The sequence below is a fragment of the Xiphophorus maculatus genome, chromosome 23, assembly GCF_002775205.1.
Source record: "Xiphophorus maculatus strain JP 163 A chromosome 23, X_maculatus-5.0-male, whole genome shotgun sequence".
NCBI classification, from domain to species: Eukaryota; Metazoa; Chordata; class Actinopteri; order Cyprinodontiformes; family Poeciliidae; genus Xiphophorus; species Xiphophorus maculatus.
This window is the reverse complement of record NC_036465.1, coordinates 8,228,232-8,244,194: the sequence shown is the minus strand read 5'-3', so window position 1 is coordinate 8,244,194 and position 15,963 is coordinate 8,228,232. Positions and strand designations below refer to the sequence as shown.

Below are 15,963 nucleotides of genomic sequence, written 5' to 3'. Positions count from 1 at the left end.
CTTGACTCTTATTGCACTGCAAAAGCACAAAATCTTATCAAGTATTTTTTTTTATCCACAGTTGTTTTCACTGGAATTATTTTCATACACTTGAAATAAGACAAAACAAATTTACAAGTAACTTTTCAGCACAGTACATGAGTGTGTTTGAAATAAATAATTCCTTAAAATTGATTAAAGAAGAATACTAATTCCACTGGCAGATAATTTCACTTATAAAGATGTTTCTCAAGTGTTATAAGTGAAATAATCTGCTATTGGAACTTGTAGTTTTTCTTCAATATTAAGGAATTATTGAATTAAGCTAAAACAGTCTCCTACATCTTGCTGGAAAGTTAACTTGTGAGTTAGTTTTGTCTTTTTTCAAGTGTGCCAAGATATTTTGCCTAAAAGCTAAGCCAAAAATATTTGGTAAGTGTTAGAAAAATTATCCTCCTGTTCATTTACTCATGAGTTTATTTTACAAGTTATGTTTTCATATTATTCTTTTTATATTATTACTCTCATATTATTCTTCTTTTTATATTTACTTAACTTCTCTTTCTTTTGTAGTATATTATTAACTTTGTTTAGGATGGTTGCTTGGAAGCTAAAAACGTTAAACATTCATGTGTTATTAGTTCCATATGTAACTGATTAGTTGTGGTCAGTCACATGCCCTTGTAAGGGCATGTCCATAGGAGGTTCCAGAATGTAAAGACGGTTGGTCAATTCTCTGTGTGACTGTGTGAAGAAGCCCAACCTCCTTTTTCTATACAATAAAGAGAAATGCAAAGAAAGAACTGGCAGAATTGAGTCCAGACAGTGTCTGACAGCGATTCGTCGCGTCTGTTCTCAATTCTCCTATTCTGCAGAAAAGAAATTAAAAGAAACCTAATCTCTGTCTCTGGCTGATTCTTTGCAGGTTATGACAAATAAACCTATCAGTAAGACTTTGTGTTTTTGCAGTGCACACAATGCAATGCAATGCAATGCATTGTCCTCTCCTCTACCAATGAATTTATATTTTAGTAACACCACTTCCTGTCTTATTCTAAATTCCCTCTCGAAATGATCAGCCATGAAACCGTGACCTAAACAAAGCAAACTGACTAAGAACACAAAACCATAAATTAATCTATTTTAATTCAACAATTTCTTAGTGTGGCTTCCCTTGAGATACGAAAAGAAAAAAAGATGTGAATACTAACTCAACGCCGTGGTGCTGTATCAACGCAGCCCGTCAGGATTTAATTTTCTTTTCCTGCTTTTGCAACATCTCTGCAGCTGACAAAAGAAGAAATGGAGAAAAACAGAGTTGTGCTGAAAGCCTCTCTGTGCCCCGAGGCAGCGAGCTCCTTAAACTGCAGAAACGCTGCACAGATTCCATACATTAATTAATCATTGATGCAGAAACGCTCTCTGTCTGATTGGCGTTGAAATGTTGTTTGAACTTAGTATTTGTTTGCAATTTATCTTTGAAGAAAATGAGGTAATCAAGATTAGCAGATATATATATGCATATATATATATATATATATATATATATATATATATATATATATATATATATATATATATATATATATATATATATATTTCACGTCTCAGAACAAAGTTTAAAGGAACATAAAACTCAGGTGTTGTTTTCATATTTTTATCTTCAACTCTTTGATTAAAATTGTTCACCTCAGCTCCTTCAAGTGATCCGTTTTCATAGATGTTGTTTTATACTTCTGCAGCTGCAGCGGAAATCTGCAGATTTTCTCTCTAATTAATCTTTTTTCATGACGGAAGCATAGAAAATTTTAATATCTGGAGACTTTATGTGGCTGTATTCATGCAAAGGGAGCATCATGAACTACAGTATTTGGATACCAAAGCTGCTTTAGAGGAACTGAAAGCTTCCAATCAGGGTTCATAAGTATAATATTATCTGGTTAGCGTACAGCAGTGAACTCTGCAGTCAGGTTTTTTTTCTCTGTGGCTGGGTCGTAATTCTTCAAAAAAAAGATGGATGAGGTCAAAATAAAACATCAGAGTTTTATTTTGGCCTGTCACAATAAGCAATAAATCAATGTATTACATGATAAATTGAAACAAGGTGAATAATTTCCGTTTGCATGATTTGTCATTTTTCTCTTTTCTCTCTTTCTACCAAAATCTGGATGATAAAAGTCTTCAGTTTGGTGCCTTGGTCTCAACTAGCCCTTTATTTGAAGGGCTAGTTGAGTTTATAGAGACTTCATAATTAAATTTTATTTGTTGCTTCTGATGTTTTGTTTATTTATTTTGGATATTTAAAATGTCTTCCAGTTCCAGTGTCAAATGTTCATTAGAATTTATAGTTTATTAATTTTGATAGTCTGTTCTTGCATTATTATGATATTATGTGAAAATGATCTCAAAGCAACGATATTATCGTTTATTGTTTAACTTCTGGGACAATTTATCATTAACCAAAATTTATCATGATAGATCTATATGTCCACACAGCAGACAAATGTACTGTGCTTTTTTTTGTCAAAATGTGACATTTATCTGGCTTTTTCACTGCAGTTTTAATGGCCCAATTTGGATCTTTTCACCTCCCAGAAAAACAATAAAACAATATCTGTCCCACTCCTCTAAGTAAAATTAAATCAGATACTTATCCAATAGTTTTCAATAATCAGTAATCATCTCCCCCATGCTCCTTATTTTCCAGTCACAAACGTCCAGGTTATACTTTCATCTCCCTCGTGTTTCTCTCTCTGTATTTTCCTCCATCTTTTTGTCAGTCTTTTTGACATTTTTTCATGAAACATCCTGTAATTTTGTCTGTTGGCTCTCTGCGTTTGGGTCTGTAGCAAATCTTGAAAGTCAAAGCAAGACATGGCCCCCTGAAATGCAAGCTTGACTGTCCACATTTCTGCCAAAAAAAAATATTACTTGGATATAAAAAAATAAAAAATGTTAGAAGTGGGACGATGTCTTGACTTTTTGCCCTCTCTTCTACTTGTTTGCCAACCAAGATATAAAGCACAGTCCTGCCCTCAGCCTCAACTCTGAGTACACTTTAAGTTTCAAACAGATAAATCCATACAAGTGATCTATTTCAGTTGTGTATGCAGCTGCCTACACAGTAGTAGGAATGTAGCAGACAGATATAAGTTTCTGCCCTTTTTCATGAATTTACTTTATTTTTGCCAGAAAAATTCACCACTTGAGCTTATAATTTGCAGAAAATGTTAAAACCACCAGGCTCATTTGAATGCAACCATTAACACCACTGATCCCATACAAACTACATTTACGTCAGGGGTGTCCAAAGTGCGGCCTGGGGGCCATCTGTGGCCCTTTGACTGATTCTGTATGGCCCCCCAACTCTTATTCAAAAATTATACAAATTTGGATGTAAAAATATTACCAACATAATTTTTTTACACAAGAAAATATAAAGTACAACACAGAATATTTGTCTTTTTATTACCAAGTTTATCCAGAGACTTATTCTGAAAAGCCAACTTTGCTGAACCCAAATCAACTTTTGTTCTTTCTAAAACGTGGTGAAATATAGCGAGCATTTTGAAACAAAGTGACCCAAATCTTGTTCTTATTACTGGAAATAAATTTATTCAAAAAACCAAATGTCTTTATTTTAACACAGCCAACATAAAAAATCTATTTTTGACAAAAAATCTAATCTCAGAAAAGTTCTAGGAAATGCAAGGAAAATACAAATTTCTAGAAAATTTGCTGGAATTCCTGATTAAGATCAGAAATTTTCTAAAAAAAAATAAAATAAAACAATCAAGCTTTTACATTTCTGAAATTCAAATGCCAAAAATCTTTCAAAAGAAAATTTTCTAGAAAATTGTAAAATTTCTTGATAACTTTTTAGATTAATCACAAAATTTCAGAATTTTTGGAGGAAATTTACTCCTTTTTCTGCCTGTCCATAAAAATCAACTTCAGGTTTTGGATCTATAAATATTGAGCTACTTTATTTGCTTAATTTTTTTGGCCCACAACTACTTTTGAGTCTACAGTACAATTTTGGCCCACTTGGCAAAAAGTTTGGACATCCCTGATTTACATCAGAAGAGACTGATAGATTTATTCAAATTAGTCTGACAAATGAAAGGAGGCACCAGATTTCCTGCAGCGCTCGCGGTTCTCTTTACATTTTCATTAGCAGCATAAATCATAAACATGACTTGGGCTTTGACTTTCATTTGCTGTTTACGTCTCACAGAAACCATGTTGCAGCTTTTTCTCTGAAAAACATAAAGTCAGAATGAAGATGTGAAAATGGATTGAAGAGAAAAACTCACATTTTTCATGTGGAGTTGTCCAAACTCACAACCTGACATAATAACTCGGTGACAACTTCAATCATGTAGACAAATCCCACCTGTGCAAAGACAACGTAAGTTATTAAAGAAAACATGGTTGGAAGCGAAATCCCATCATGTCCATGTACAGTGACCATGTGGAAAAAAACAGACTCATAAAACTGAAAAATGGAATCAAACCAGTGCAGAACTGTAACTCCCATCTTTAAGAAGTTTTTCCTTTATGTTTCTTTTGGAGGTTTATCTAGTTTTTCTGTTGCAGCTGGAGGTTTTGCACAGTGAGATTCGCTGGTGTAACAAGATCCTGTTCCGATCTCTGATGTCTGCAGATGACAGCATATTGAGTCTATTATGTGTTACAAACACAGGAAGAGCTGCATGCACTCCATCCCCATTAGCCCATTTGTATTGATTAATGCTGGCATTGTCATCGAGCTTTTTGCTCACACTGAGCACACACACACACACACACAGACCTAAACACACGCTGAGACAGACAGGCTTTCAGCAAAAACAGAAACACAATCTGGGATGAGATAATTTCCCCCTCTGTTTTTTCTCAGATAATTACAACCTTTTTTTTTATTGGTGTTATTCTAAGATGAAACTTTAGAGAGCGTCGAGCTTTTTAAAAACAGACTTCTGTTTTTATATGCATAATCCAGTGCATATAGTTTTTTAAAAACAAGTTCCAACCCTGAGACAAAATGACATTTGAAACATTAAATTTATACAGGGAGAAATCTTTACAAATTCACTGCGAATGAGTCAGATTCTCCGGTAATATTCAAAGATAAAATTTAACGGATTGACGTAATCCATCTCTGCTGGGTCAGAACTCGCTGCAGTCGCTGTCTTCATAATAGGAAATGAAAAGCTATGTTTCACTTCTGTGACGATCCCCTCCTATCCAGTAGGTGTCTCTAGTCCACTATTTGTTTTCTTTGTTCTTTTCAGAAAGCAGGTAGATGGTTTGTTAATTGAACGCACCGGGTGGCTGATAAATACTGACATCCTGTCAGTCACTGGGTCTGCTTGGTTGGCCTCCGGATCAGACCGGGACAAGCAGCATTGGTCCACGCCTCTCTCGGAATGGCTGAGCAGTTCTCCCAGCGCATATTTTTGATTGAATAAATTATTGTGTCTATGGATCCGCTCGTCTGTCTCCTATTTTTGTCATTGCCTATGAGTGGGGCGTGACAAATGGGGGCTCGTCCGGGATAGTAAGTCGCGGTGTTTCTGTCCCTGTTAAGCTTAACAACGACTTCCTTTATGGAATTTTTTGTCGGGGGATTTTAGTGTGGTGTGAACGTGAGTAGAGCAGTTGTCTTGGGAGCACATCCGGAATTGCAGGGGGGTCGCCATTTATTGGTTGCTTTTCCGGACTCTCGGGCGCTAGTGCATAAAAACCCATCACGGTAACACCCGAAGACTAGGGGGGAGATTAGTTAGATTATTGTTAGGCAGTTAGAGGGACGGGGTCACTGTGACACTGTGGTTGTTTTTGGATTGTGGGAGCTCAGAATGCTACTGGTAAGGTTGGAATTCAGGTGTTGTGTGAATAATTGTTTTCTGGTTAAAACAAAATCTGTGCAATGTGCCCATTTAAAAAAAAATCTGATGAATAATTGCTTGTTAAATTTTTGCTAGTCTGTTACATTTTATCTTCGAATGGGGATGACATGCAAATTACCTGCATGTCATCCCCAATGATTGTGCTAATGATTGTCTTCATGCAGTCTGCATCCAATAAGCACTCCTGTAAAATAGACTGAAGCATTTTTTTAATTTATAGTTGGTCAGAGTTTCTAAACACATTTAATCTTGAATTAGTGACCTGTGACTTCCTGTTTCCTAGGGTTAGAAATGGGGCTTAATGGTAACCTGAAAATAGTTATTTGTCAAAACATGCTCATATCTGCAGCTGGAGATTTGATTAAAATGTTTAAAAACTGGTTGAACTGTAACAAACAGTGCTGGACTGCAAGACAAAACACTCACACAACAAGGTGAGAAGAATAGTAAGGTGAGTAATAAGTCTTTAAAGCTCACTGTTGGGGAGTTTTTCACTGAAGTTTTCTTTTACAAGCACTCATTTTAAGGTTTTTGTACACATCTTTTCCAATAAATTCTACAAAAGAAAGCAAAACCCATTTTTTATATTTGTGTAATATCAGAGAACTAGTCAGTTGGAGCACATTTAACTTCAACAATAATCTCCCTGCAAAGACAATGATGATGCTCAGCTTCCCTTTTCAATTTATTTTTTTGACAGATAAAGTCTGACATCTTCAGTCTACAGCTGCAGAACCTGGCCCACATGCAGTAGCTGTTAAACCACTTCGGAGGTGTTTCCTGCAGAGAGAGAATCCCATCTTAGCGGATGTTTAGTGCAGCAAACCTGCAGCCGAGCAGAGCTGGGGGTTTTCCTGACAGCAGCTGTCATGTTAAGACAATTCCATTACAGAGCAAGTGTTTCTTTATTTGCCTCACCTGCTCTGTGTGTGTGTGTGTGTGTGTGTGTAGTGGAAGCAGCAGCGATTCGTGCGTTCACCTGCATGTTTTCAGTGTGAATTCCCACATTAGTAATTGAAGCATCTGTGCATAACTGCCAAGGTCATCGTTTGATGGATGACGTTGCTTAGACTCATCAAAGACATGAAATGAGAACCTTGTTAAGTCGATGTGTCTCTGCACCTGGTTTCAGAGTGAAAGGCTGTTTTGTTGGGGCAAAAGGGAAACATTTCTGCACTGATTCAATTACCACTGAAAACTGAGTTGGAAGGGGCAACAAGAGGTGAGAGGACGTCATGGTCTGCTTCACACAGATTGGCCTTAGACTTCTGAAATTTACTCCAACCACCTTGATTCCTTGTCTTTTCCTCTCTAAGTCCTAAAGCATTCATCACATCCTCAAATACATAAAGTAAGTTCAAGTTCAGGTTTATTTCTATAGGACATTTCAGCAACAACACAGTTCAGACAGCTCTGCATCACAAAACCATCATCATACAATTGTGAAACAAATAAGCATCACATTTTGTCAAGTTCCATCATCAAAATCATCAATATTCATTAAATATATTGATCAATGTTCCATTTACTAATAATCAAAGGCAACTCTAAATAGGTGGGTTTACAGAAATTTAGAGTTTTGCAGTTTTCTGGAAGTTTGTTCCAGATTTGTGGTGCATAGAAGCTGAATGCTGCTTCTCCATGTTTGGTTCCGGTGATGCAGAGCAGAACCAGAAGACCTGAGACGTCTGAATGGTTGATACAACAGCAGTAGATGCGATGTGCTCTATCTTCCTGGTTTTAGTCAGAACGCCAGCAGCAGTGTTCTGGATCCAATTGATTTTTTTAGTCAGACCTGTAAAGACGCTGTTGCAGAAATCAATGCGACTAAAATAAACACATGGTTGAGTTTCTCTAGATCTCACTGATAAATTAGTCCTCTTATCCTGGAAATGTTCTTCAGGTGATGGAAGGCCGACTTTATAACTGTCCTCATGTGGCTCTGAAGGTTCAGGTCAGAGTCCATCACTACACCCAGATATCGATCCTGATCGCTGGTTTTTAGTTGTAGTAACTGAAGCTGTGCGTTGACTCTAGATCGTTCCTCTTTAGGTCCAAAGATAATAACTTCAGTTTTGTTTCTGTTGAGCTGGAGAAATCTATGGCACAAACACACATTTATCTGTTCTAACATCTGTTCAGTGCTTGGATGGGTTCAGAGTCATTTGGTGACATCATGATGTAGAGTGGTATCTGCGCAGCTATGGTATTCAATCTTATTTCCTGTTATAAATAGAGCTAGAGGGAGCATAAATATTGAATAAGAGGGGTCCTAGGATTGAAACTTGGGGTACCCCACATGTGACTTCTGTCTGAGAAGACAAGAAAAGGTCCCCGTTCTTTATGTAAGATTTGAACCAGTTGAGTACCAAAGTCCTTCGCAGCTCTCCAGTCGCTTCAATAATAAAGTAATACATGATTCTTCGTGAATCAGAACTCATCGGTGCCAAAATCAGCTGGAAGCAAATTGTCCTTCAGTGATTCTTTTCCACTATTTGATATTGTTTTAGATCAAGTGCTAACGGTGAATGTTTTAGGCTCTTCATTGTTTAGGATTATCCAAGTGTCATGCATAATTTCACTCCTGATTAGTCTGGCCAGTGGGGGCATTGTTTGATGAGATCCTACCTGATTAGATTAGGCCTGAATCCTTTAAGTGTTTCTCTATTTACACTTAAGACGCCGTCTGAATTTTAATTCAGCCCACCCCCCTAAATAAGAGCTTTATGTAGGAGTTCCTCTCTTCACTCAGCCTTATTATCTCTGATGTGACGTCCCAGCAAATTGTGATGTACAGGCGTAATGATATCTGAGTGCAGACCCATGGTGTGTGTAATTGAAACGCTGCGAAACCTTGACAATGCCCTCATCCCTCTGGTGCCAGATGTGCCATTTATGCAAGAGCAGCCCTTCCCTCGAACATTTCTTACCCTGCTGGGCGCTGGTATGCACTTAGGACAATCAGCTGCTGGATTTCCGTCTGCAGTTTCCACCGGCAAACCTTCAGCAAGTCTGCAACCCTTTAATTTCCTCTAAAAAATGCCACAACATTCAGAATATTATAATGTACATACATACAGCACTGGAGAAAAAAAGGAGCCCCATTAAAACCTCCTGGTTATTCCACCAAAACTTGATTTCTGAACTCTTCCTCAGTTAAAACATTAGTATTGTTGTTTCTAAATAAACTTGTTTCCTTTGCATTATTTGAGGTCTGAAAGCACTGCACCTTTCATTATTCTGACCATTCTCATTTTCTGCTAATAAATACTAAATTTTTACTTGAAATTTCAGAGACATGTCTGTAGTTCATACAATAAAAGAACAATGTTCATTTTACTCAAACATTTACCTATAAAAAGTCAAATCAGAGAAACTGATAAATTAAAGTCTTTTAAATTCTTCCAGAGCTGTATATCATGGTATTTTATCTTCTTAGATTTTTAGTTTTGAATTTTTTTTCAACTGTGATGTCCTGCTTTAGCAGTGATTTCTCCAAGAGACATGGAGCGGTCTCCACTGGCGCCCCGCTGCAGGGCGGTTGGTTCCCGACTCGGACCACTTCGACAGCAGCAGCGGTGGCTGCAGATGTCATACTTTTGATCTGCAGATCAAGAAGTTTCCCAGATCATTCGGACTCTGGAACATGATACGGCGTCTCATCTCTGTGTGCATCTCATCAGGGTCAAAATACTGGCTTTAACATCTCATTGAGTGTCCACTTTTTTATTTACATTTGAATAAAAGATCACATTTATCTGCTCTGTTGATTGAATGAGTTATACTCTGACTCTTAGACTGAGGTTGATTGCTGTGGAAAATCCTACCAGGGGTCAAAGCATTAAACATAAAACCTTGTCCCCATGTGGAGGCGATGTGAGATCCCACACAAAAAGAAGTTGAGTGAAATTAAATGCCGACTAGTTCATGATGATAGGAAACACTGTACATGCCTGCAGGGACTCTTTCCTGACTCCAACTCTGTGATCCACTACAAGCAGACAGAAAGAGAGTCCAGACTCTAATAATTTAACTCTTCTTGAAAAGAATAACTTGTTTTTTTCAATTTTGAAGACTTATAAGAAAAAGTCTTAAGAGCAAAAATACATTTGGAGAAATGTCCAAGATGCTCAAATTATAACTTGTGAAAGAACAAACGTCTGCCATAAAAACAACTCAATGCTTTACTTGGAGTTTTAGAAAGTGCTAAAATTTGTATTTTTACATTTTGTCTCATATACAGACAGTTGTTGACATTGTCAATAAACCAAAGCACAACAGGGCCAGTGGGATGCTCCAGTGTTGCCAAATTGTACAAACCTCCTACTTGTTATGCTTATGATGATTCTGAGTTACTTATTAAGCTTTTGAGACTTAACTCAAGGCTTTATGTGAGTTTCTCTCAGTACCTCAAGTCATTTCCTGGTTCAGACCACATCAACAATACTCAGCTTGTACTTTTCATGCTAAACCAGAGTGATATTGCTTTATTTTTAAATATTCTGTGTTGGTTTCAAGCAGCACAGTTAGAGTAAAACGAGAAAGAAAGAAGCAGTTTGTTGTCAGTGTTCCTTGAAGTCTAACAAATATGTTAGGAGTAATTTTTCTTTCTCACTAACAGGTTTTTGAACTTTGTTCTGTTTGCATCTATATTTACCGATTCTCTTCGCCTCAGCATATGGAGTGCTGAAATCACTGGCTCTTTGCTGCTATGGTTTCTGCACACGAGACAAATAAAGAGAGAAAATGTCACACTGTGTAACCGTCTCAATTATATAAAAATGAATAATAATTCTTAGAGCATGAAAGAAGGTTAATAAAAACTCTGAAAACATGACTTGAACACCTGCTGATGAAGCTTTAGAGTACTTTATTTTGGCATCCTTTTCAAAGTTGTTTTTTTTAAATTACATTTATTTAAATAATCCTAGATTCAGAATTAGCTGCATAAATGAGTTGGGTTGCAGACAGGTAGGCAGAGGAAGCAAACTTAGAATTAAAATCAGCAAATAAACTTTCCTCATTGCTGTTTGAGGCCTCGTCACAATGTTCATTTCTGCCATCATTTGCACCATGATGGCAGTTTTTATTTCAGTCGCAGAGTGTTCCTGCTTGCTCACATTTAGTGAAATGTGGCTGAAGATTGATGAAGTCAGAGTTTGGAAATGCAGAAATCACAGTATATTTTTTACTTTTACTTTTGCTGGAAAACAAAAGTAAAAAACAACAAAACATCCAGTATTTACATCCAGTACTTACATCCAGTATTTCCAGTGCTGCTTCTTTCTCTGCTCATATTGATAACAATCCTGAAAAATGTCACAAAATGTTCAACATTTCAGGAGAAATATGGCATTTCTTTGAGAATTCCTTGTTCCCTGAGAAACTCAGTTTTTATTCTGAAAAACCTCCCACTACTTGGTTTAGCTGTTAAATCCAGTAAATTTATTGAACCTAAATCATTATTTCTTATCAATATTCTGCAATCAGCAGTGTACTGGAACATTTAAAGACGGATACAAAATGATGTGACTTTGACTTTTACTCTGAAGTGAAATAAAGCTCCTTAATCTGGCAGATTTTAACTGCACAGCATTCTGGGGAATGTAGGCAGATGAAAGACTTTGACAAAAAAAAAGATTGCTAGCAACCAAAGAGTGAGTGAGTTAGTTGCTCAGTTGACAAGTGAAAAGTGGAGCAGACAATGCGCCTAAAAAGCACAATTTTTGTCTGAACATCCATCTTGCATTTGAATCAGAAATGGCTCCAAGAGATTTTCCCCTATCATGTAAATCTACATTTCCCCTTCTTAGAGCTTTGCTCGTTTGTTGAACTTTTCCATTTATTGATTTGTTGAGAAAATGTCTATACAATGAGATTAACCAAAAGCAGAAATATGGTTTCTCTTCTGGCAAAGAAGCTGGACTCAATCCCAAATGACAAGCTAATAGCCTTGTCTTTGTGCGACAGTCAGTGCCCTTCTACACTAAATAATAAAAAAGATTGAAGTGAATGCATTACATTTGCATAGTTGAGTTTGTGTCAGTATTAGCATAATATTGTATAACATAATTAAGATAGTCAGGCATTCAGTTCAGAAAAACTGATTTTTTTGGTAACATGATAAAGAAGTATTAAAATAAAAACTTACAAATTAATGAGAATCATGCCCATATGACCTGAGCTGTAAAATGAATCAGAGATAATCAGAGATGTACAAGAGGTTGAGTACAGAGATCTGGTGGACGGCTTTGTGTCATGGTGTGGAATCAATCAACTCATCTTGAAAGTAAACGACACAAAGGAGATGATTGTTGATTTCAGGAAGAACAGGGTGAAAGATCAAACCCTATTTCCATCATGGGAGAAGAAGAGGAGGTGGTTCAGGAATATAAATACCTCTGTGTTCATCTGGACAACAAACTGGACCGGAGATGCAACAGTGAAGCGTCTATAAGAAGAGACAGAGGAGACTGGAAGAGGCTAAGATCCTTCAAGGTTTGCACCGAAATGCTGCAGATCTTCTATAAGTCTGTTGTTGAGAGTTTAGTCTCTTCGTCTGTCATCTGTTGGGGCAGCAGCATGAGAGCCAGGGACCTAAAAAGGCCCAACAGCCTGATTAAGAAGATTGGTTCTGTTCTGGTTCTGTTCTGGGGATGCCTGTGGAGCCTCTGGAGATGATGATACAAAGAATAATTCTTTGTAAAATTTTATAAATTATAAACAACCCTGACCATCCTTTTCATGAGACTCTTTCACTGAAAACAATGTCTTCAGTCAGAGACTTCTTCAGATTCACTGTAACACAGACTGCTACAGGGGATCTTTCCTGCCACCACCATCTACAATAACTCTTTGAAGAATCTGAATTAATATGATCTACAATGTCATTTAATTTCCCTTTGGGATCAATAGAGTATTTTTGAATTTGAATTTTAAAATCTCAACAGGACAGTTCTTCAACAAGATGAGGGACACTGTCTAAAACTCATAATGAATCTTTATTTTGAAACAAATGATGGTAACTAGTTTTACTATATGTGAAGTTCGCTCTATGCTGCCATTCTGGGTGGTGAGAGGAAATGGCTTCATGTCATCTCCTGGCTGGTGCTTTGGAAAACGTTTGCGAAATCCATTCCCTGTGCGTACGTGTGTTGGCAGGGCACGGCTCGAAGCTTTCTCCGACAACAGCGGGAAGCTGCAGCTCTCTCTGCAGGAGATCATAGAATGGCTGACAGCCAAGGACGAGGAGCTATCGGAGCAGCTGCCCATAGGAGGCGACGTTGGGGCCGTCCAGCACCAGAGAGAGTTCCACCAGGTAAAGTGCACAGTAATACCTTTTTAATTCATTCACAGGGTAGAGTATTTGTTACTCTGTCAAAGCTAAAAGTGGGAAAAATGTGTGACAGAGGTGACAAGAAGTGACCTTTTTTAGATTCTTGCATTTGGATGCATATAGGAGGAATATGGAAAAAGATTGATGACAAATTTATGTGCTATTTTCTGTCTGAGAAAAAGGTCAGACTGCTTTTTGCTAACTTCTGTAAACTTTCCTTTCATGTGACAGTTAACTCAGTCTGTTCCAAAATTCAACAAAATATCTGGGCTTTCATGTTTTTTTAGCAGGTTTGTTATCGACAACCACAAAGTGTGCTTTGAGTTTAGAGATACAGAAACACGTCTCTGGCAGATGGTGCAGATATCAAAGATATCGATTAGTTCCTTTAATGTCCAGTTTCAGTCACTACTAGATAGACGGCTGATACGTTTTTCCTGCTTTCAGTTGACAGTGATATGATCAACTTGGCTCTGTTAGAGAGATATTAGGTAAATGTTACTGTGTTAAGATCCGAAGAGCTAAAAATCTCTTTAGAAATTAGCATTTTTCAATGATTGTTAATTATAAAATCACCTATACTTAATTGCTTTTCATTATTAATACACAACAACCCCCATACACACAGCACATGAAAACAAACTTTTTATTTACTAAATGTTATTTAGACACTCTGTGTTGTTTCATTGTTATGAGAAAGACAAATGAGAATTAAATACATAATTTTTACAGGATTTAACACAAATCCTGTAAAAATTTACTAAAGACTCTTAATCTTTTTAAATTAAGAGTCAAAAAGCAGATAAATCATGTAATGTTGAACTGTTTTCATTTGTCTTTTAACATATATGAATGATTATGTGTTTAAGGTTTAGCATGAACTTGTATCTATGAAGTTTTTCAATTGTCCAATAAGAGCAGCGATTGTCATCCTCGTGCCTTTGTTCACAAATAATAGTTCACTTGCAAAAAAGTTCAATATGAAAGCATCCTGCACCAAATGGAAATAAATTATTTGGTTTTCAAAAATGAGTTATACAAAGTATTAACAGCAGAGATGCTTATAGTGATTTTGTTAAAAACAATTACTACTCAACATTTAATTTGTCCACACTGAATACATGCTATCAAAAGAAAAAGCAGTTTTATTTGCTGCTGCAATAAAACATGAATTTACTTAATGTTCTTTGCATAATTTTACTAAGGATGCAGATAAATTTCTGTTTTTATCCCAAACTGTGACCTGGAGGAATTGAGTCACAGTCATATTTTCGTTAAGCATCCCACTGATTCAAAGGTAAACAAGATTTTTATTAACGCTAAACAGAACAAGGATTATGTGCTTGTTTCTTTGGCTGCAGTGTGTTTGCTAAGCTTTAGTGGTGTTGAATGGATGAGATCAGCAGCAGTTTCAGTGTTTTATTATTGTCTGTCGGCCTTTAGGGAAAGTCTTTAAGTGTTGTTGACAAAAATGACAGCTCCGTCTGTCAGATAATTGCTCTGTGGCTCAATGAGCTGGTCTTTAAATCTCTTTGAGCCTGACAAACTCAAAGACAAACACCTTATGGATCAGTTTGTTTGTCTGGCCAATAGATAAATTCACCACAGATACAAAGATCATAGTTTGAGATGGATTACTGCTTGTTAGAATATTCTGCAGAATCTCAGGCTTCAGTTATGGGTCCGTGTGAGTTTCTGCCTCTTTCTGTGCTCAGTTGCGTGTACGCTCTTTTGTGGTTTATTGTTTTTGTTCAGCTGCATGTTTTATAGCTGAATACTTTAGACATTTAAAAGGCTGTTTAGAATAGATTTCACACCACCTGGCTGTGAGCAGCAGCTGCATGTGGGAACTCCGATTAAATTCTCAAATAAACATTTACTCTACTTTCCAGCCAGAACATCATAAAATAAAGAGCTTGACTGTTTCTGCTGTTAGAGAAGTTAAAATAAATTTCCAAATATACAGGAAAAATCACTGTTGGTGAGTTTTTCTTTTCTTTTAAAGGGCTTGATGCCTGTATTGATTTGTAATATGACAGGAAAAAGGGCAGAGACAAGAGGAAAGACATGCAGTAAATAGTCTAGGGTCGAGAACTGAATCCAGGACAGCTGCGTCAAGGACAACAACCTCCATATGCGGTGTGTGTGCTCTGCCATGGAGCCACATGCTGCCCCCTGTAAAGGTCAAATGACGACAAGAAAGTTTGATTTCTTAGGAGCACAATAAAAAGCTGTGGGTGGCTTCAAACATTTTGTATGTGTAAGGGTTTTATTTTAGCAATATTATAGGTGTGAAGTTTGTAAATTCAAATTCAAAAATACTTTATTAATCCCAAAGGGAAATTAATTAATAAATAAATTTTAATGTAAATGTATTAATAATAAATACATTAGTAAATAACTGTGTTTTTAATCTTTAAATGCATTTCTGTTTTAGTCAAAAAGTTAATTCTCCTGACATTTATTGGTCTTGACCCATTGTCTGTGACGTCACGCTCTCCAGAACTCCGCCCACGCCGCCATGATGGACGACAAAACAACCAATGCGCTCCTTTAAAGCCTGTCAACAACCAGTAGTCTAATATCGCTTTTATTTAGTGGATTTCGCAGTAAAAATGGATATAGGGTGCTGCACTGTCGGCTGCACAAACAGACAAGGATGCAAACCAAACTTGTCATTTTTATTTGTAACTTTTAATGAGGAAAGATGGCGGCGGCGATGGATAGCAGCCGTCA

At 36.8% G+C, this 15,963-nt stretch overlaps 1 protein-coding gene across 4 annotated transcripts in view; it reads left to right on the top strand.

Moving 5' to 3' along the window:
• drp2 (dystrophin related protein 2) overlaps positions 1-15,963 on the top strand; it is a 258,718-nt gene that overhangs the window by 161,675 nt on the left and 81,080 nt on the right. For 3 of the 4 annotated variants that reach the window (XM_023328539.1, XM_023328537.1, XM_023328538.1), the window contains one exon: positions 13,053-13,209. The exons of the other annotated variant lie outside the window; for it this stretch is intronic. In XM_023328539.1, coding sequence (XP_023184307.1) covers positions 13,053-13,209 — 157 coding nt within the window. The remainder of the gene's footprint in view (positions 1-13,052; positions 13,210-15,963) is intronic. 4 annotated transcript variants of the gene reach the window in all.